The sequence below is a fragment of the Varroa destructor genome, unplaced genomic scaffold (assembly GCF_002443255.2).
Source record: "Varroa destructor unplaced genomic scaffold, Vdes_3.0 BEIS01000006.1, whole genome shotgun sequence".
Taxonomy (NCBI): domain Eukaryota; kingdom Metazoa; phylum Arthropoda; class Arachnida; order Mesostigmata; family Varroidae; genus Varroa; species Varroa destructor.
Window position 1 is genome coordinate 657,887 of NW_019211459.1, and position 22,820 is coordinate 680,706.

Here is a 22,820-nt window from a genome sequence, read left to right on the forward strand (position 1 = left end):
TCATAATGCGATTGTAGGCTTTTTGTGCGCTGTGGAAATTGAGTTACACTCTACTGGGTCGCTTAGCGGAGGGAACTAAATACAACAACATAGCAACGCCATTAGACTAGAGATGCGAATTAGTCTTCCGGACTTCTTTTCCTCTTGGCTTTCTTGTTGCATTCAAACGACATAAGAGTGACCTCTTTGCAGGATTCCATGGCACGAATCTAAAGACTCGGATCCGGCATTTTGCATACCAGGCTAATATTACTAACTATTAATAACTGTTAACTAACTATTAATAACTGTGAACTTTAAGAAATAGATTCCGCATTTATAGATTTAAATAGCACATTTGTGTATCACTTCTTGCTTTTTCGATTTAGAAAGCAGGCCCACGCTTTTATATTCTAACCGCGCTCGCTCTAGCGGCTCTTTATTTTTTGCCTATCGCTACCAGTCATGCTAGATTAACGCAAACTTTGCGTGCCCCTAGATACTAGGCCCTTCGCGTTTCAGTGTGCCAACGGCTGGGTGGAATCGCTGCGTAATCTTTAAATTGTCCTAATGCTCTAGCACCATCGTAGTACGTTTCCGGCACCCTCCCGCCCTGAAGTGTTCAATCTCCAGATACGATATTTCGAATCGCATATCGCCGCTTGTTTACTTGTTTTACTAAAATTACTTGTTCGTAAAATCTCCTTCAACACTGGTACACAGCGGTCGAGCCACATTGACCATGATTACTTATTTAGCTATCAGTACCAACGGTTATTTCGATAATGGCCTGCTTCTCACGGCGACGGTACCGTTCTCATTTTCAAACAGGAACCGGTCGGTTGACTTTCCGGTTTCATGCTCCTCATTTCATAATCCGACGACTTTGCCAAGCTTGGTCAATCGTAAACTTTGTCGCTGCCATAAAATGGTGAGAGTCTAGGTTCTTGGTAAGGAACCCCCAACATACCGACTGGCGGGTAGGCCTCCTACACATTCTATTTTTCGAGTTTTGCGTTTGATGTCCCTGACAGGCATTTCATCAGACGGTGATTCCCCGCACGAAACGAAGTATGCCTATAGCCGACTTCGAACCTAGACCGTAACGTGTCTTAAGATTAGCACGTAGGTGCGTTACCCACTTAGCTATCACGGGGACGGACTCTATACCCCAGCTTCACCCAGACTTCCTTATAAAAATTAAAATCGAACAAATATAACGATTTATTAATATTACTATAAATTATCCAATCTTTTTTTCGTTTGTAAAGCTATGTTGGTGTTGATTCATGATGCTTTCTATAGAAAGGTAGTTACATTGTTATGGAAAGCCAAGAGCTTTTCTAATAGTATTCTTGCGTTTAAAAGATGCGATGTCGGCGTCTTTTTTTATTAAACAGTTTCTTTATGCGTTACTGGCCTGTAGTTGTTTTTGTGATTGATCTATTTGTTATGCACGGGAAGACTACTGAAAAGCAAAGATGCCTTGACAAAATGCCTTTCTTGTTTGTACGACGGTAAAAACTACACGGAATGGCTCAGCAATATTGATTGTGACTTTTTTAGTAACAAGTTTAATCAGGGCGTGAAATTGAACTAATATAGCAGCTGTTTAAATTTCCTGCTGATTATCTGTTTATCTAATATACCAAAATAAGGACTGGTTGTTATTTTACGTTAAATATAAACTATAGGAAGCTACTGGTTTTTGAGATAGACGAACAGACGGGAACAGTTTCCTAAATGTGTGTGCTTTTCGGATATCAGTCTGATATCAGTCTCTCGTTATGTTAGAGGTTTTAGTCACATATTACGTGTATATCACTCCGAGCTGGCTTGTTGATAATATCTGGGTTGGTAATTAAGACTACGCAATAGACATCCTCTGCTGCAGTCGTTTCTACTTGGTCATCAAATGAAACCCTTCGAAACCAAAGACTTTGTCGCAAATTTCCAAGTGGTGACCACTTATGGAGCCTACATAAGTGGCCCATACTGACAAGCAAATCACTACATATAATTTAAAGTGATCCGCATAACGTTTGTCAAAAAAGTTGATCCCATATTATTTAAGCAAGATCAGCAACGTCTTTGTTGAACAACGTCTAGTGAATAAGTGTTAATTTCTAATTTAGTGTCCATTGGTTAATGTCAAATTTTCTATGTGCCCTGCGGGCATTACGTCCAAATATCAATAAAAAAAACGCGCTTAAAGTTTTGGCTTTGCGAATGTTTGCAGACTGCACAATTTACACTAACTTCTATATCTTGATACATACATAAGTTTCTTCGGCTACGAAGATGACGTAGCAAAAAAGATCTATAGTTGCGAAATGATCTTAATTTATTACTAAGTGATATAAGATTCATAGCTTTATCGACATGCTCTGCTCATTCCGCTATATTTCAATATGCAACAATTGAAGCAAATTACGTCACATGATTTAATGCATGAGTAATCCGATGTGGTATCTGGCCTAGGCTTAATGAATTCGCGTTCACGTATCTGTTTGCTAAGTCTTCCACCTCCGTACAGTCATAGAACCTTTAATCTCTGGTTTTGTAGACATTGTGTTGCGAGTTTCATACATACGACTTATATGATATGCTCTACCTGTGGTATATTCTTAAACATATATATATATATATATATATTATCTATCTATGGTAAACTCACCGTGTCGATAATAATAAGCGACTTCGACCTATACTATATGCGTACTTGTTTCAAACTGTTTTCATTCTTCTTACTCTCCGCATACCATCCTATGCAGTTACATATATACAATACCAGACGGTACATTGTTTGTAAAAAGTAGTACATCATCGCAGTGGACAGCTTGGGGTCTAAACTATAAACAACTGTCTGCGATGGAACGCTAATTTCGCAAGTGTTGACAGAACGCGATCGTTTTCGAATAGGACCCGTAGCAATACGTATATCACTATTCAGCTACGCTTGAAAGCTCCGTCCATAATTAAATAGATCCGTAATGGACGCCTTTAAGGATGTCTCAAAATCATGTCAAAAAATGTCATGATATCTCAACGGAAGTCTTACCACCTAGCGCCAAGAGAGGCCAACAAACGCCCGAGCCATGGCTATAGCTGCCTGATAAACTGACGAGGAGGAAACCACTGTGTTCTATTTTATCTTCAGGGCATTGAATCAAGTCCTGAGGAGGAGTATATGCTTTCGCCGAGTTTTAAACGCATCAGTTTGGTAGTTTTTGTAATGATGAATGTTTTAATTAACATAGAGACATAACCCGGGTTGCCTAGCCAAGGGCATGTGCACTTTGGTTTTGGCGTTAGCGTACAGCCTGAACTTATCGGCAGTCATTATCGATTACTAGTGAATCTATTCTCCAATGGCAGTGGCTCTTTTTGCTAAACCTGGTACGCCTGATTTATTAAAGACAGTGACGTTACCTCTACGCTATATAAAAGATCATTCTGTTTCTATCGAGCTCTTTGTATATTAGCCGATATTATTTCGCTGTATGTGACAATGTATGAAAATGCGTATATACAGCATCAAACTGTCGAGCGAGCCTCAGCTTTATAGCATATGACGCAATTTGGTCATCAAAAATTTTGGGAGAAAAGCCTAGAAACCGCTGGTTGGTCAATTCTGTAGCAAGCTGCGATCGGCGCGTACACGATACGCGCGTAATTCTGCAATTCAGCTGTGTGTTTCTTTTGGCACTTCTCCAGCATTTTTACATCGTACGAAAAAAGACATGCTTCGAAACGCTTTTCCGGGAATTCGCTGCTAACACATCAGAGCAAGGTGGCATCTGTTGCTCTATCTATCTACAGTATATACCACTTAATGTTCGTTTATGTTGCGTATTCAGCATTTCAAGCCTTCAATCTGTTTCCTGCTAAGTCGATCAATCCAAATTGAGGGTGGCTGATAACGCTTTACAAGGTCTACAAGGCCTATATTCACCTATTTGATTATAACATTTTAAACTAGTTTAACGGAGTGGCTGTTGTTGGCAAGCTGATGTGTTCCTTTAATCAATTGAGATGATGTATCGAATTCGGAAGGGCAAGTGATAATTTTTCTATATTTTCTTTCTGAAAATAGACTAGCTTGTTGTATGATCTTTATTTTTATTGTTTTTCTCGATACGAACATGAGCATTCTGTAGTAAAGGGATAAGCGAGAGAGTGCATTTAAAAAATTACCTAATCACACACTAACCATAATGCTAGCCTGCAGTAAAAATACTCTTTATAACTCTAATGCTTATAACATCTGATATAATAATGTCATCGTTACCTGGGTTGAAGAAGAATCTAACTAGACAAGGAACAGAACAAATGCTACTCTACACGTGGAGTATGTCATTTTTCTTTTTTACTTTATTCGGCGAATAGTTGTTTACGAAACATTAATGAAAACTTACGTTTATTTACAACAGGGTAAATTACACACGGCAATTTGAGTCCTTTTTTTAGTTCTACCTTGGAATATACTAAAATATCAAAAAAGATTAATGGTCTAGCGTTACGATTTTGCGTAACCTGTTTTTTCGTTTCATTATCATATATATATTATACAGATTTGGCTTCTATATATATTAGCGGCTTTTTTTTTTATTAATTTCAAGTAAGAATCCAATATGTTTGTACATTTTTAGGGCCTTCAACAATCAACGATCATGTTCAGAACAGAGGTCTCTAAAGCTAACACCTTTTACTGTACTTCGCTGGTTCTGTTTTCAAAAAAGTGCTTCTAACGTAATTTTCCAACATCGTGTTACCTACTCAGAATATAACAATCGTCATGCTCCAGAGTTAGATACATAAAACGACCGTTATTGTGTTGGCTTAGAACTTCTTCTTTAATAACTTCTCAAGTCGCATAATGCGTCCGCTCTCCTGATTCAATACTGAGAACAAACCAGTGCTCTTTTCCTCGGTTGACGCTGAGACAATTGCCTTGAAAGAATACCGTACAAATCACAAATAAACTTTCATAAGGCGGATGACGCATTAATAACGCAATAATAATGACTATACGGGAAAAAACCTGCCTGTGCTACAAGGAAACATAATAAGGCTTGCATCAGGCCATCAAAAAACCTTGACGAAGATAGCTGATGGTGATTATCAACTTCTCGTGTGAAAACTGGCACCTAATAATAAAAATTAAGTTTTACCTGCGGGCCGGCTTTTCTTTTGAAACGTTCGATCAATGCTGGTTGGTCATGCCTACGAACATTTTTCATCTCAAGTATCCGCTGAAATTCAGTTAGATCTGTTTCAGGCAAAAGTCGAAGTAGATTTGTTACGAATACGTCTGCTGGCTCTAACGGCGTTAATACAACCTTTAGAATAAGCTCTGCCTTGCTTATGCCTTTCATAACCACCTGAAACAAGCAAGCAGCATATACATTACTGAATTTGGCAAGCCTTACGCCTATTGAAACACAAATCTACATTATACACAGGCAATGCTACCACACGTAAGTTACTGAAGAATATTAATGAACAAACATTACGCGCTAGAAGTAACACAACCAGTACCAGTGTCGTACCAGTTTGAACTACTTAGATCTACTTATTGCCAATTAAACTCATACTTAAACAACTTCAACAACAAACTCAGATGAGTTTATATATATATACTCATATACGTAGCTTAATGTCACCTACGGCTTTTAGGATTTTTTTAAATTCCTTCCTGATTTCTGCTGGCCTAACTGACAGCTGGTTGGCTACTACCTTGGTATAGCTAGCGGGCGCTCGTCGAAGATTCGCTGTCTGTGCGCCGAGCGTGGGAAGCTCAAGTAATAGTGTTCGAAGAGCGTGCGTATCCAGCAATAACTGTTCCGCGCCCGCAGATGATATAGGTCTACACCGTAATAAATGATGAATATACTTCGACATAAAACCCGACGAAAACTTGACACAGAACTGCGTTAGGTACTTGCGTGAATTAGCAAGAGCATCGCGAAGAAGCGTCATATTGTGCGACAAATGCGAGCCGATGGCATTCACAAATGGACTTTGTTCCCCTACAGCCTCCAGCGACGCCCAGTTTGTCTGAAAATTTGCGTGTTTTATATTAGTGTATATATAATAGATGAACCAACGGTGAGTACCATATATTACTGCTAAGTACAATTACTTTTTTGACTAAGGTGTTACTGGGCCAGCCACAAACCTTCAGCATTGAGGCAAATGCAGGTTCACAGGTTGCTTCTAAGTCTGCAACGAGTAATTGTATACATTGGTTTACCACCACGTGAAAAAGATCCAATTCTGACGAGAAGGTTATCTCATCCTGCAGCGTTGGTGAAGACAACTTCTCCTGAAAATCACAGATCACTTAATGGCACCGCATATCTATCAAATTTGACACTGATAACATTGAATACTTCACGATACGGAACACCACTATTCATCTTAAACGAACATATTCTAGTACAAATAGTTCATTATTTGTCTTTCCTGTGCCATTCTCTAAATAAACAGTGCATACCAAACACTTTTTACCTAACAATGATTGTTATAGGTCCACCGTGTATATGATATTACAGCATGTACCTTGAGCTTGGTTTCAAGTTGTAAAACAGTTTCTAGGCAGTACTCGGCGGTTGTGAGGACCCCGCACACCTGGCAAATCTCACCAGGAGTGTACCTTGGTCCTCCTGATCCGCTTCCAGCTGTGACGCCGCCCACGACTCCCCCAAGGCCAGCCAAACCAGTTCCCGCAGTCATTCCCGACTGCTCAACCAAAGTCTGCAAATTGGCCAGCAATGGTCGCGCACTGCCCGCACTGCTCCCTCCTTTTGGTAAGGCAGCTTGTAGAACCCGACTGGCGTATTCCTGAAAATTAAAGAAAAATATAAAAATCATACGGCTGTAGTACAGAATTTACAAAGTATAAATCTCAGGAACTTGCAACAGATATGAGACATTTTCTAAACGTAGATATCGTCACGTCCATACAACAATATTTCTGAAGATTTTGCAATACATATACCTTGAATACCTCGAGTATGAGGAATTGCATCGTATTGCACGTATGCCTTACGTGACTACAAGCCTGAGCTCCAATTAGAATTCTTCAAGATAGCTCTTCACTTACACGGAGGTATTTTTTGAATGTGCCGCTTAGCAGAACCAGTCCTTGACCACGGAATGCCGGCATTTGTATGCATTGTACGAGGCACTTTTTGAAGAATATAAACAGATCTGCGCACGACGGAAGAGTGGCTGCCGGCTGTCCATCCACCTAAAAGAGCAGCTCCGTAAAAAAGACTGTATTTCGCAATCAATGCATTAAATACTTGCAGCGTTTCTATAAAAAGAATACACTACAACTGTCGGAGCTTGTTGTTACTACGCATTGTCTCATCTTCTAACCTTTCGAACAAACCAGAAATATTCAACATAGGACAGTAAAAAGTTGATTATCGCTGTTTTTTTTTCGACATATCTACCTTGGGCGGTAACATTTGCTCAGCTTCCTTGGCAAACTTATCTATCATTTGAGCCAGCTCACGAGCTCTTGTTTCCATGTAGACGTGTACATGCGGTTCGAAGCAGGAAGAGATCAGGCCCTGTAAAATCCAATCATTCGCGGGGTATTATGTAATAGACATTTCGCATAACACTTCTTATCGACAATACGACCGTCGCCGTATCTTCACTTGTGGTGCGGGTACGTGCTACACATTTATTAAACGGATTACAATATTCAGTGTACATTTCTTGCATGCAGACAAAATTTCTTGCCACAGTGAGTTTTCGATGTGGCTTGGCTCGTATCCTAAGCTAATAACTTTCGCCGCAAACTCAGTTAATACCCGCATCTGACGAATAAAGCTTCAGCTGTACTCACATTGAAAGGATTTCTATCAATGAATGACGCTCTATTATTAAGTGGACTAGTGCCTGCTTCCGAGTCGCCACCTGCTGTTGCGAGCCCTGGAATAGTCCCCTCATTCGAAGTGTCTTCAGAACCCAATCGTTTGTCTTCGCCTGTAGTACGAAGGGTTACCCCTGTAAATCGCTTTGACAGTAACACTTCGAAAGCGGACGTCTTTGTCATAGCATTTACTAATAGCCCGGCATCCAGCTGTGACGATCTGTAACGGACGTAGTGAGATATATTACAAGGGACCTTCATTAAAACCGGAATCTATTTTTCTCGTTTTTTTTTCTGCTTTTCAGCTTGTCGCTTGATACTATTGAACAGTATGCGGTATTGCTTTGCGTCGGGCGCACTAAACTGTAGAGCGTCCTTAGCGTCCGACAGGCTATAATAAAAGATCACTTGACAAAACTCGCAATGGACAGTACGAAGCACATAAGGTAAATATTATATAACCTGATGTCCTTCTACCTGTTTTATGTGAGGTTGTTAATAAAGAGAACATGTTTACGAGTGCCATGTACCTCAGTGCCATAAGATCAGCGAGCTGCTTTCGTGTAAGTTCACAGGCATGCACAGCGATCCGCTCAGTCATTTCCCATTCCGGTGGAAACACTCCGCCCAACGTTTCCTCAAAATAAACCAGGTGCTTCTTGATCCACTGGTATCTAAATAAAATTAGAAATGCCAAAATATTACCTGGGTTAATTACGACATATACTAGGCATCCATATTATAATTTGCCTTTATATAAATGATAGGGTCGTCGACTTTATTTGCTATAGGTGCACACATTAAGAGAGCAAGTTTTCAACCGATTTTTCATAGCTTAACTTAATTATCTTCGGCCTAACATGGTCATGCAATTTTCTTTATGCTACCTTTAAGTAGTCTGGGGTTGGTCTTAGGTGAAAAGTGAGTTGCTATTTAATTTTGCTCTTCTCTGTGGAACTTTTTGTATCTATACCTTTTGTCGATGTGATCTAGCCAAGCCATTTCTTGGTCGAGATGAAAGAGCACACGATACTCCGACAACTGTTCGCTAACTAACCACTCGATAAGTTTGCGTCGAACCTGATCGAACCGGAAAAAGGAGTCATTTGGTACAGTATATCACTTTAATACGTACCTTAACCTGCCTTACGTACCTAATAAACCTTAACTAACGAGATCAGAACTGTGGTCTAATAAGCATGCGCTGCTAATTACAATGCACCTTTTGTAGAGAAAAAATATTGAAGCGTTTGCGTCGACTTCACCTGCGGTTCAAGATGATTAAGTACGGCACACGCATGAGCTACATTGGTGCGCGGAGTTCGGCCTGTTGCCAGGCCTTCGCGAAGTTCAGCGGAAATCTGGTCGGCTAAAACTCGACGAATTGAGGCAACATCTCCCGCCAGTGCGGCAATCTGTGGTATTGCCATAAGAGGCCTAGGGGAACAACGTTTAAATAAGCAGACATAATATAAAACGGTTAAAAACGAATGATTTTTTCGCTAGCACCTCTTGGTTGCCTTTTTCTCAAATCATTTATTATGTGACGGAATGACGAACTAGCCAATTTCCAATTTGTGATATACTTCGGGTCATTTCAAAAATTGTTACATGCCAGTCCTTTAGATAATGACATAGTTTTAAAGGAGAAACATCCAATGACACCATAAATTACTGACTGACCACATTACTGTTAAATATCGAAATTTGTGTGAAAATGACATGAAGTACATAGCTTTGAAAATCAATAAGTGATTGTGTTAAAAGCACTTCTTTCATTAAGAAAACGCGATAATTACAAGACTGTCGTTTCTTTTCCACCGCTCATTGCAAGCAAGTAAATAGCAATCAAAGTATAAGTAATGGAATTAATTCGGTTTTTCAGCTTTAAAATAGTCTCTTTCGAAAGCTTCGGTTATGATTGAAAGCCTATTACTGTCTGCATTAAACTACAGTTTCTTATTTTCATGTGATACTGTCCAATTACCAATGGACCGAAACTCTGAGAGAAGTATTCTAGCAGAGTTTTCTGCTCTAAAATCGAATACCTCGCCGAGATTGGAAATTAAGCACTTTTTGCTGGTGCCTTCTGGTGTGATAGCGAACCGAAAAATAGGCGAACAGCAATCATTGATTGCAACATCTGTTTAATAAAAAAATATAGCGTATACTTCCGAAGCTATCCGCTGTCTGCAGCAGGTAAAGCTGGGCACAACAGAAAAACAGATCTTCAGAAGAGGAAAGAGCCATTTCGTACAACATCTGCCGTGCGCATCCCCACAATAATGAATGAATATTTAAAATATAGGCACATCGCGCCGCTCAATCGAATGAGCTAAAATTTTGTATCAGAATACGCACAGCAGCGTCCGAGCATACTAATTCTGTCTGCCTCAAAGCTTGTATCCCACTTTAAAAGAAAAATAAACCTAAAAGAAAAATAGGTAGTATCGCAGATATCTCTGAAAACGTACGTCGTCGTCCGATTCAGTGTCATAATTCGATCACTGCTTCGGTCACCTAATATATTATTAGGTAACTACACCAGACAGCAACATCTTCTTGCATTACGATACAGTCGAGCAAAACGTTATTTAGAATTGAATAAGATGAGATTAGATCTTGGCTTAACGTAAACACCACTGGATCTGCGACCACAGTGGAAAGTTTTCTTCTTACTTCCTTTTCGAAGGTAAACATTCAAACGTGGTAAATTTAAATTGTATTTTGCTTAGTTACTCGTTTTCTTAAGGGAAACCGCTCTTTTTTTTTTTTTTATAAAATCACTGACTTCTTAACTGATGTCTCTATGCCATACTTCTATGAACTTCGGCAGTTGCCTGAAAGATGACACATGGGCGCTCCACGCCTTTATTGGAAATATCGTTTTCAATGTCTATCACTGTTTAAACCATTAGTACCTCGGATTGTAATATTCTAAACACACGAACTAAAATTTGATTTTTAAGGAACCACGCTTGACTATCAGACATTGCAAATAACTAGACATTACCATTTGATCGCATACGGCATTCAGTTCAAAAACGCTTGACCCTTAACTCAAAGCGATGAGTTAGATGTAAATTTCAATAATTAAAGTAATTTTTCTTCCTTAATTATAGTATTCCTTAATTACTTGAAGCTTTATAAAAATTATTACGCTAAAATGTTTTTGGTCGGCTATGTGCAGATGATCTATCTAGTTCCCTGTATGCTTCTGCTTATATTTTACTCTTACGTAAATCGCATAGGTATAAATGTTCGCGACGTTGTTACAGAGCCCCTAGGACAATGGTGGTGGTCATCGACATTCTTTGTTAAACGGTCGTTTTTGGTACGCGCCAAAAAGAACCTTCCCCTCGACTTAGATTTCTATGCAAAAACAAATCATACCATTGAGTCAGAAGAGAAAATTACGCAAAAAATACGCGAGCCTTCGCGACCCTTAGAACTTGCAGTTTGCTTGTGGTATCCAGTGGCAACGGTGACGATGACCGCAGTCGAACAAGCAGACATGGGAAATTGGCTTTTAACTATATGTGTTAGTTTGCTGTAATAATTAACTGTATTCCAATTAGCGTGATAAATTGCAGTGAAAAACTGCCGAATACAGTAAGACGTGTACGAAAATGTGCGTGACTGCCATTATACGATGCTGTTCAAAAAGGGTTGCGGCGAAGGCTACACTACGTCTCCGCACGCCATCGTTAGTTAAGATGGAGTATGTCTACCGCATCCGATTTTTCCACGTGCAACAGTAGTTTTAGGTATAGAAGCATATATAGCATATCGATTCAGATCGCAAAATTTTCGATTGATGTTAAGGACAATTTGTCCACCACAGACGCAATGTAAAAAATTGGAAACCATTGGGTAAAATTGTAAAACACTGGGAAAACATAAGAAAAAATTGGGCAACAGAACCAATCCTTGACAAAGGTGTCTTTTAAAAATAGCATTTGAACCCCTATAACTTCTCAATACATGTCCTTGGAAAAAATGACAAAGATAAACTATTCAAAAGCGCAAGAAATCAAAAACGGATCCCACGGCCGGGCAGACACATACGCACTACCAGTGCTAGTAATTGTTGCAGGTAGGTATCCTCATTAATAGGTGGTTCGTGGAATGAAGATCTAGGCTGAATCGGAGTGAACCTTAGAGCAAGTTGTATATTAGTGAATAGTGATCTCAACAAGGATAAGCCCAATCGGCGAGACTGGACCCTACACACGGCCCACGTAGGTAGGACATTACGCTCTAATGTTGCTAATTCTGCGTATAATATACGTGTCAAACCCTCCATAAAAAATAATTAGGTCGTTATTCTTCTGCACTGTTTTAACGTTATATTCTTCACTCAAATTTCACCTACCGGAAATCGTCAAGGACTGTAATTACTCCCTGGAGAAGTTGAGCAAGACCCTGATATTCTCGTTGTCTGAAAATGAGATAAAATTAAATGCTTAAAAAAAGACACACAACACAGTAGTTATTGCTGCTTTGCTTAAGCGGCTGTCTATGTATGGGTTCAATCATTGGAAGGGCGGCTCCAAACGTTCTTGAAGGCCAAATCATATTTTTTTTATTTATTTCCTAAATCGCTATAACAAAAGCTGGTATAATTTAAGATAAACATTTTTCTATCTAATATAAACTTGTGAGATCTCATTTTATAAACTAGACTATTTACAGAGCTGTCTCACCTTGTAAGGTCACGTAGCCGATCTGCACCTTCAATAAGCATTTGCATCTGATGTAGCGTCTTAATTGAAGCTGTCAAATGTCTTTTGGCATGGTCAAGCTGCTTGATGTCACGAGTAATTTCTGCTACGCGCTTCTCTGACGAATCTGCTTTTTCCTTTCGTACCGTATACAATCAAATATAGCGTATTATTGATCTGAGACCAAAGTGTCTCAACTCGGTTGCCTCTAACACTCTATTTTTCACAGATGAATTATGTAGAAGGTAGACCCGGTAAGAAGAATAAGATTCGATTGACTCCAGACACTGCATATTGTCTAGCAGAGTTCCAAACTATCCCGACAGAGTTTTGCTGCTATCCCGAAGGCCGAGCCTGTGAGCACGCACGCAGTCTTTGTCTACGTTTCTGAAAGCTGTTCGATCAGCTGTTCTTTTTTTTTTTTTACTTACTTTGATATCCTTAACAGAAGCAAAAAGGTGGTGAAGGGCAGTTTGTGCCTCTTTTAATGATGTACGGCCATCTGCATTGGGTGTAGTTTGACAACGTACTACCTCACGTATTTCCTCGTCCAAATCCCTGAATAGAAAAATATGCAAGCTTATTGAAATTGGCCTGTTCGTATATGAGATACACTTTCACATTTGGCACCGTCTCGAACCGGTTTACGTTTGCTCACTTTAGTTTGCTTTTTTTATTTAGATTTTGGTAGAGGTATGTAAGTAGAGATTTGTGAAATTCAAACGCAGATGTTTTGCCACTGGTATTTCGATCTTGCGTTCACGCAATACAGTACATATACTAACCCAATGCGGCCACGCAACATAATCATGACGTCGTCGACGTTTGCTAAAGATTGTTCATTGGGAAATATAGAGTTAATATATGCGACAGGCTCAAAATCTGCTTGGTCAAGAGGGTCACTGGAAGGCAACACCTAAAATAGAAGAAACAATTACTATTATCTATCTATCTATTAATATACGAAGATTATGTAAAGTCTAGCACGTAGAAATAAGATAGATCTCTCAAGCACTAATACCTGATTTAACGCAGCCTGTACTTCTGGAGGGAAGCTAGTCGCATACAGAATATCTTCACGACTCATCGTGCCTATGTAGTACAACCTAAGTTTCATGAAACAATCCGAAAAATGAGAAACCTTTAGACGAGTATAATTTAAGTCTTCAATTTATAATCAGTTCTAATCTGTAACCTAACTTACTAGTCAGCTTTATGTTATCTAGCTGATGTGATCCCAACGTGATATACGAATATTGCACCTCAATCCAATGCTTCATTCTAAATGCTTTTGACAGGGTTTAATAATTACCGGTCTTAGTTGACAATACAGTCGATAGCAGTGTACTACCACAATCGATTGTTTAAGCCCAGATTCTTTTAGCACTTCCTAGATTTCATACATTGCATCAGATGGTTTCACAGCGAGTCGACAGTTATACCGTCCAGTGATGCGGGCTCTCCGCCAATCCAAACTGGCGCCACAATATTTCCGTTGTTAATATGTCATAGTAAGCCTTTGGAGCGATCAACATGAACAACTGATCTCGATAAATAAGATTCTACTTTTCTCTTCAATTACCGTGTTTGCTAAAACGAACGCTGCCCTTTCTTTTAAGTGCCCCTATAGAAAGAAACGATTATTTTAACCTACGTTGTCGTTTAAACAACTTTTCCATATAAATTGTACAGACACATTCAGCCATCTGTTAGTAACACTCAAACCTCTGCCGCAAAGCCAACAGCTGCTTTTATTATGGTACAAGGGGGACTTGACGTTCGATTTGACAACAGGGCACCTCTCCGATGGGATGCACTCCATTGCATTTAGCCAAAACACATCAAGACTAAATGAAGTTTGAGCACTCTTTCGGGGTTCGTTTCTACGCGTTCCTTGGGATCCTGTTAAGCACAATTTTTATCCTAATCATCGTTTTTCTTTGTTTGGGTTACCCGAAACCTGCGCTAATTATTTTATACAATAGGCCATCAAGAGCACCACAAATAGGAACAGCTCACGTCCACTTTCAGCATTCGGCGTATACGATTATTTGTAACAAACGGGATAGGCGCACTTGCGCTAAACCGTTGGGGTTAGCGAAGCAGACGCCTGTTATTACTTGACTTTCGAGTAAAGAGGTAAATACTGATTCAATCACGGTTAATGCATTTATTCGTTCGGCAGATATTAGGTCGGATTGTTTGTGACTCTGGGACGACCGGTGTTTTGATGCGTGTATATGTAACGGTATTGGGAACGCCGCTAAACTTTTACGTTGAAAAAAACACCGAAAACAGCTTCCTCCATAATAAAATCTGGCCGCTTATCTCTGTTCGATTTTTGGCTTGAAACAGCTTAGTTCACAGGCAATATGAGTCACGAAAACGGTTGAGCAAGTACGCGCGTACGACTTTGTAGGTGTAGAGGAAGAACACTCTAAGGGCACGGGTTTTAATACGGGTTCTAATTCAGCGATCATTCCAGCGTCGCACGATGTCAGGATTATTCCTGAATAAATATCTAGATTTGCTCATTCGTCCATTCAGTTTGGTACCTCTAGTCTAAACTATTATTTTTCTTAGCTATTCTTTTTAACATTAGACGTGCAATTTAGTTGCTGATTATTCTTCACACACATATTATTTTGCCCACAGTTAGACAGTTACAACATGTGTGACTAAATAGTTAAAAGTATTTTTTTTTATCTAGCTACGCATTGATTTGAACTATCCACCTTTCTGCGCATGCGATTTCCACTTAGTACGGATATATTCATCATGGGCCCGCTCACCGTCCGCCCGCACTCTCCGTGCTTGTTTATATTGCGATGCGTACATTCAGAGCTGCTGCATCCATCTTGGAGTTGAATGGATACAAAGAGAAGCAAAAGAGAGAAAGACTCTCAAAACACAACCAGTAGCAGCAGCAGCAGCAGCAGCAGCAGCAACAGCAGCAGAAATCTAATGGTAGGGTGGTGAGCTCTTGGCACGCGGGTGAGTGAGTGTTATGCTTGATCCACCCGTCAGCGATCAGCAGAGTGCCTGCCGACATAAGAGCTGTTCGCACATCGATCACCGCTGCTACTACCTCGGCGAGAGAGCTTCCAGCGACTGTTTACGGCAACCCGCTTGTGTTTGCTGCTGAGTCTGCTACCGCCTGCAGCTCGAATGAACGCCGTTGGGTAGGCTCGTTTACTCGATCGTCGTCCGGTGATGGTCGTCATCATCATCGTACTGTATTGTCGGGAACTGTCGCAGCGATAGGGTAGCGATTGTCGTGTTTTGTCGCAGCAGTATACCTTTGTAAGTGTATGTTGTATGTGGGATCAGTGCTACCTGGCGAATGCAGCCCAGTCGACGCTGGCAGCGGGCTAACCGCGCCGCCAGCGACGCAGCAGCAGCTCATCTGACGCGCCCAATGTGCGCTCGAAATCGACTAGCCTTTTCATTGGATTCGGTTAAAGAAGACGTCGCCAAAGTGGACAAGACGCCCACTATTTAGACTTAAGACGCGAGACAAAAAAACGTGCCACAACAGCAGCGAACGTAAGTCGAGCGGTAAAAAGATCGGAGGAAAAGGAAGGAGAGGACGGCTGACTCTGCCCGTGTTATTCGATGCGACAGCACCCATCAAACCAACAACACTAGTAGTAGAATCGTCATTACCTACTACTGCTACAACGCTTACTTTTATATTGCAAAGCACTCGCAGTAATAGGAGTCGTCATAATAACAAATAATATAAGTACTGTATTAGTAATAGTGGCGGAAATTGTTGTTCGTGGCGGTGGCTGCGGCAGCTCCTTGATTGACCCTTGTCGATTGCATCGCCCGCCAATCCACTGGGGCTCACTAGATTCTCTCATGAGTCTCGCTCGCCGTCCGTATCTCGGCATTGTTAGCACCAATCACTAGTGAACGTTTGAATTCGTGGTGTCGGAAATTGTGAGCAGGCCCCGCCTTGTTTACGTTATCCAATGTGCAAAACGGTGCATTTCTTCAGCTCGAGGTGCTGTTCTAGCTGACGTTGATAGCGTCTCTATTGCGCTGTCACGGTTAACAATAACAACAACAGCAGCAGCAGCAACAACAACAACATTGATTGATGTTATTATTGTTACTATTACTGTGATCACTGTTAGATGACGATGAAGATGCGTGGATGCTCCGGCTGCGACAACGAGGAGAACAACTGAGCATTGATATACTCTAGACAACAACAACGACCTGTTGTTGTCATCATTATGGTAATGTTGTAAGGCTTCTAAGTGCTACACCTTGCGACAACAACGATAACATCATCGTTACTTTTACTTTTTTCGAAGTAGGACTTAAGGACTGGTGAATAGCTCACAGTACCCAGGTGTAAAGCAGGCGGGAAGTTAGACTACCTAAATAGACCGCTCGCCGATTTTCGTGCAAAGAAATCCGAGTGATTCAGGAAATAACACGTTTTCCGAAAAACGTAAAGAATACGCCCCTCCCTTCATTTCCGCACTCTCTATCCGAGCCACCAAGCCCCAACACAAAGTGAGGCCATCGTCGAAACTAAGGCTCGTGCGCGCGTGTGTGTGTGTGTGTGTGAGTGTGTATGTGTGAGTGTGTGTGCGTGTGTGGAAAACCAGAACTGTTAAAGGCTACCAGTGGACCTAGATCTGAGCCTATCCAGGTGATTTTAAAATCGGGTAAACAAAAACGGAATAACAGCGTCTGTGTGCATTCTACAATATAATCAACGTTACAAACCTCAACTTAATTCTCTACGGACCCCTAACGAACGCTCAACGAAGTGCGATAAGCCGGTCATAATAGAGCAACAATAGTCCATCCCGATCGGTTCCTTTTGGTTTCTTTGTTTGTCTATGCAACAGTTTCGCTGCCGCTGTAGCTGTAGCTGCCGTCGTTGTCGCCATAGCCGGTGTCGTCATCACGCTCGTAGGCTTGTGGCACACAAGGCACAAAAATACGTGCGGACAGACACGGTCGATTCGTTGACCAATTGCGCTAGGTTGAATGAGACAGAGGAGGCTCGCCGCGTCATTGTAGTGAGAGATTTTTGCCGCCACTGTCGACGTAGCAGCAAACGCAACGCTACGCGCTGCCGTCGCCGCCGTCCTGTATAAGTTCGCTCAGAGGCGTCATAATATGTGCGCATAGAAGAGGTTGAAAGCAAGGCTCATTTAAAAAACGATACCGTCGGAGTTGTGCGAGATTGAAAAATAAAGAGGGAGAAAGAGAGAGAGAAACGTGTATGTACAACGTGTGTGTGAGTGAGTGAGCAAGCGAGCGTGTGCTTGTGTAAATTTGTTATATTGTGCTCTGGTGATCGCTGGAACAAGAGCGTCTTGCGGTTTCGCTCGTATCGTACCGCTTCAATTTGGATGCTCCGCAAACGTACTAATTGAACGCTGGTTAATCATAGTAGATAAAGGATATTGAGTACGAAATGGAGTAGTAATCAGTAGTAGAAAACTTGTCGCGCGAAAAAGTGCTAACCATTCGTGAATATTCGAGAATAAATCGACAAGAACCGAACAGTTATCAGAGCGTTAGCTGCTCCAATGTTTGCACAGTGGGGTTTTGAGATTGCGATCCGGTGACGACGACGCCGATTGAACTGCCTCTACTAACCGGAAGTGACCCTCATAAGAAAGGCCCGGAGCAAGCGGACCTTTCCCTTTGCTAGAAAGCGGCGATGGATAACACGCTTGACGATGATGACAACAGGTTATTAACTTTCGCTTGTGTTACTAAGTGTTTGTTAGTATTTATAGTGGGCTTATGAACTGTGTATATGAACATATAGGGTGACCACTGTGAACTGTTGTTTCATTGGGTACGTGAATGGCCCAGCATAACCTTGTGGCCGCAATGATAAATCTAGCCATCAAAAAAAAGCAAATATTTTTATTAGCCTGAAGTTAGCCAAAAAGGAACATTGTTGGCACTTTTGTGCTAGTATCTACTGTCAGATTTTCAGATGCCAATTTGAAAAAAAATCCTAAATAATAATAATAATAGCATTAGTGAGAGGTTCTAAAATGATTGGCATGCGTATTCGACTCTAACAATACGATGGCATCACCAGCAACTTATGTTAAAGAACCCCTGAGCGAGGATCAGTTATCACCTAGGGAAGGTGATTCGTTGTGTATAAGCTTGCTACTCTGATTTAGAGATGAAGCATTTTCCATTGATGAGATCAACTAGTACAAAAAGAGGGTAGGCATTTGGTCGGAAAATTTTACTGGGCACATTTTATATATACAAAGCATCGAGATCACGGCCAAGATGGAAGTACTGAGTCATTTTCTATTGACTAGTGCGCTGATCGCCATGTTCATTCTATCTTAGAACTACGTGCTCTTTGAATAAGCACTGGAGGATTGTATCATAAGTTTGTCCACGTTTAGTCTCTGAGACTTTTAGAGAGGTCGTCTGGACTTGGCATAGATACATGTATACCTCTTCTACCCATAACTATAACAAACAATTAAAGTGGCGACACTGCTTTGCAAAGTATAATAATTTCCGAGATTTATGAGGCGAAATAACAAGAGTCACTTGAAGCTGCATTTGAGATTTCAAATTGATCCGTGCTTTGTTGGTTCGCAGATAAAAAAAAAAATGGGACCCAGAAACTTAAGTCTACCAATCGATCTTTCAAATTCGCATAAATGACGATCAGGCTTTTCGAGTCCGCATATTAATTTTGGACTTCGTGTGGAAAAATGAGTTTGAACAAATACACGTAACATCCTTAATAGTATATACAATTTTTTCAGTGATAGGAATGTGTCTATTTTGTGTATGGGTATAAAAATTCGCTATATCATTTGTCAAATAGCGGATTCGCTGTTTTTTTTTTTATACTTGTGTATCCTATGAAACTGAGCAATGCACGACATGAATCATGCCGCAAGCAGCGTGTTACATATGTGGCGCTAAATGAAATATTCTTCAAAGTATTTATGAAATTTATGCTAATCTACAAATAACGTTGGCTTCACTTCGGTTTTCAATTGACGCTGTTACTATTTCGGTAATAAAATAATGCAGTGCTGCTCAACTATACATTCTGCTATCTTCTAGCATACATGATCACGCGATTAACGGTGGTCACACTTTAACGAGCCTTTAAAGTTGAACTACCTGCCTAAAATAAAGTTCCCTGTTTATAGTCAAGTATCAGTCAATAATTTGTTAGTCAAAATGTTTTTGTTTAAAATGTTCGTGTCTGTTTAATCTGATAGATTCAACTAAAAATAGGAAGTACGTACACAAGGTTATGAATGAATTGAGCATTGCTAACTTCTCCCAAGATGATTAGCGAATTTGCTTATAGATTTTAGCCAAGCGATAAATTTATGTATTGGCTATAAATAAGCAAACCCTAGTAATCCTAAAAAGCATGACTCATCTCATTAGCACTTAAAGGAGAGGGGTTATTAGTTTAAAAAGGAATATAAAAATAATGAGAAATATTGAGAAAATTTGTAGCTCCAGGCAGTGAACCGAAACATCCTTAGAATTACGGCGTTGCTCCATTATACTGCCGCCTTCTATCCGTGCTTAATAAAAAACCTAAAAATAACTTTACTCCATTTAACAACGTAGAACTTTTAACAGCATCTCAAAAAAGTTATAACTTATGTAACAAAAGGAATGAAATATCGTTGAACCGTCTCGGCTGACTAAGGAACGAAAGCTCATAACAGATATTGGAAAATAATTACATTACAGAACAAGTATGTACTCCACGGTATACCGACTACTCGATAAACATACCGATAGGCCCGTGGCAGTTCCTTCTGCAGCGTAGGTTCGTTTATCATAATCTATCTGATCATTCCACATGGACTATCCACTAAAACTACGCACGTTTTCAATGAAAAAAAACCTGTAGTTACATACAACTTTAATAATTGTCATAATGAGACAGGCCTCATTAAATGGTAAAAAGAACTGAGCTAGTGCTAACGGTGCAATAATCGGCTGAGAAAAAGCTGAGAAATATATATATATATATATATATATATATACATACAACGAAGACAAAAATAAATAGACACCTCTATCACTATACGAAAGACATCTGAATACGTAGTCGTGCATACGAATTTATTTTTACAAAAACAACACCGAATGGACAGAGTTTCCGATGGTTGTAGAGGAATTTTGTTAAATACAACCTTATCTGATTAATCTAGTCTAAAGGCGGTCACGCTGTCGGTCATTTTAAGGCTTCAGCATGTTAATCGAACTATGTCGTGCATCTTTGTGACCGAAAGAAGCATTTTAAAGAATTGCGGACACTTTGTCGACGTAACTTTGGGGCTAAAAGATGTATTTCTAATTTAAAAAACGCAATTTAATTGATTTCAATAAAAAGAAAACATTCATTCAGTAATTAATAACATTCGTTTTAGCGGCCCATACAAACAACCACAATATGTTTAGTGTAATTTATCTAGGGAAATGGGACTGATTTCGTGTCGGGCTTTTTTCTGTTTTGTTTGCTTCGTTGATGTAAACTATCAGGTTCGTATTTTCAAAACGCAAAAAGAAGGGCGCGTGGAGTTCAGATAGGGTTTGATTCAGAAGCACGTTGTGCAAAGGTGCAGTTTTAAAAAACGTGATTCATTTAACGAAGACATCGAATACTTACATTTGACATAGAGGAATGGTCATTGTGCTATCACTGTATCATATCATGTTTTAAGCTCGCAACTTTGGTTACTATTATCGGTGGAGATCGTTTTTATGATAATCGCTTGCGGTTCATGAATCAACTGGCATTTACATGTTTGTCTTAAATATGGCCTGACATCGACTGCGTTTCCAAAGGTGAGCAAAATTTTCACTATATTGCACCATAACCGAAGCTGTAGCATGGTATTTGTATCAAAATATCGAAACTGCTACACGGTTACTTGAGGACAAAGACTTGTATTCAAGCCCTGTATTCAATTTGCAAAAGTACGTTATGCTTGATCCTTTTATTGTTTTAAATTAAAAATACTTTTCAGCTTTTAAATGAAGGAAAGGCAACGTTTTTATAAAAAATCATTTCGTTTACTAAAGCCAGAAAAATTTGGTTTGTTTCCTAGAACCACGAACATTTAGACGCTTAATTAATATTAATAGGAAGTTGTAATCACTTTTATAACTTATTAATTGGCGTGAACCTGATGGATTTGCTTTCATACGATTCACTTGGCGACATTGGGTCTACTGTTAGAATTATGCTTAGTGCTGCCTCGTTGGTCGATATCGTTACCTTCAATACTTAAAAGTTTTCAGTGTCGTTAAAGATGATCCGTCTATTTGCACATTAGATAGATAGTAGCATAAACAGTTTAAACTTTGCTTCATCTTAGGCATCCATAGACTTAACCAAAGTCTGTGGAATAAACGTGGCTCTCATGGTAATGGCGTAGTAGGTAGGGTGTTTGTTGGCTAAACGTGATTGATGGGGGGGGGGGAGGCGTGCTGGTTTAGGTTCGGATCTGATCCAGGACAAATTTCGTCTTACGTTGCGACCCAGTCGTATAGTGAAATGTCTAATCCCGGTACTGGACGTAACATTGAGGGAGAGACACGGCCAACAAATGCAAAGTAAATGTCTGTTTGTCAATATATACAGAATAAATTCACGTTAGAGATGATAGAATTTTCAGAAGTTACGACTGCTGTCGAAGAGTTGCTGACCGCCCCTTTCGATAGTTTGTGGATGCTTATATCTTAAGATGCTTAACAACGACGAACAAAAGTCCTGTGTGGAAAGTATTTCGAGACTTCTGTTGATTTGTGGTAATTATGTGGCTCTTTACATTGATCGCTAGTGGGTTACGCCATTTAGCTTCGAACCCTGGAAAAGCGCACTTAACTTGAAATGTGAGCATGGCTTTCCTACAGCTGTTATCAAATGTCTATGTGAAACTAGTTTTTAAGTGATCGAAATTATCAAGCTGTTCCACTAACAGGTCAGTGGTTATACTAGGCCGATATGCTTTAGGTTAATGCCTACCCCAGAAAATAAATTAGGCCAAATGCAGTACCACTTCTGCTGTTACTACAGATGTTTTTTTTTGTTAGCCGTTTTAGAAAGCGTCTAAGAGTATCTATTTAGTAATCATATTAGTGGTCCCTTTCACGTTCTACGATATTCTATAATATATAGGTACCGTACATTATTTTTCAATTTCACCTCGTTTCTTATATAT

At 40.0% G+C, this 22,820-nt stretch overlaps 1 protein-coding gene and 1 long non-coding RNA gene across 5 annotated transcripts in view; one reads left to right on the plus strand and one right to left on the minus strand.

The window, feature by feature from the left end:
• Positions 1 to 8,404, plus strand: part of LOC147754706 (uncharacterized) — a 54,485-nt gene extending 46,081 nt beyond the window's left edge. Inside the window, exon 5 of the long non-coding RNA XR_015329869.1 lies at positions 8,176 to 8,404. This is a non-coding gene — a long non-coding RNA (uncharacterized LOC147754706). The remainder of the gene's footprint in view (positions 1 to 8,175) is intronic.
• Positions 4,316 to 15,116, minus strand: Vps53 (vacuolar protein sorting 53). 4 transcript variants are annotated; one of them, XM_022812231.2, is made up of 17 exons: positions 13,907 to 15,116; positions 13,616 to 13,700; positions 13,380 to 13,510; positions 13,026 to 13,152; positions 12,577 to 12,731; positions 12,246 to 12,311; positions 9,136 to 9,307; positions 8,844 to 8,950; positions 8,401 to 8,544; positions 7,844 to 8,090; positions 7,443 to 7,562; positions 7,088 to 7,234; positions 6,544 to 6,825; positions 6,161 to 6,307; positions 5,650 to 6,039; positions 5,154 to 5,363; positions 4,316 to 4,932 (listed from the first exon to the last, which is right to left on the minus strand). In XM_022812231.2, the coding sequence occupies exons 2-17, from the start codon at positions 13,679 to 13,681 to the stop codon at positions 4,822 to 4,824; spliced, it is 2,622 nt and encodes an 873-aa protein (XP_022667966.1). In that variant the 5' UTR covers positions 13,682 to 13,700; positions 13,907 to 15,116; the 3' UTR covers positions 4,316 to 4,821. The 4 variants fall into 4 exon arrangements, with proteins under 4 accessions (XP_022667966.1, XP_022667967.1, XP_022667968.1 ...); XM_022812232.2 differs by having other exon boundaries at positions 5,719 to 6,039; positions 13,907 to 15,114; XM_022812233.2 differs by lacking the exon at positions 13,616 to 13,700.
• Between the last annotated feature and the right edge of the window lie 7,704 nt (positions 15,117 to 22,820).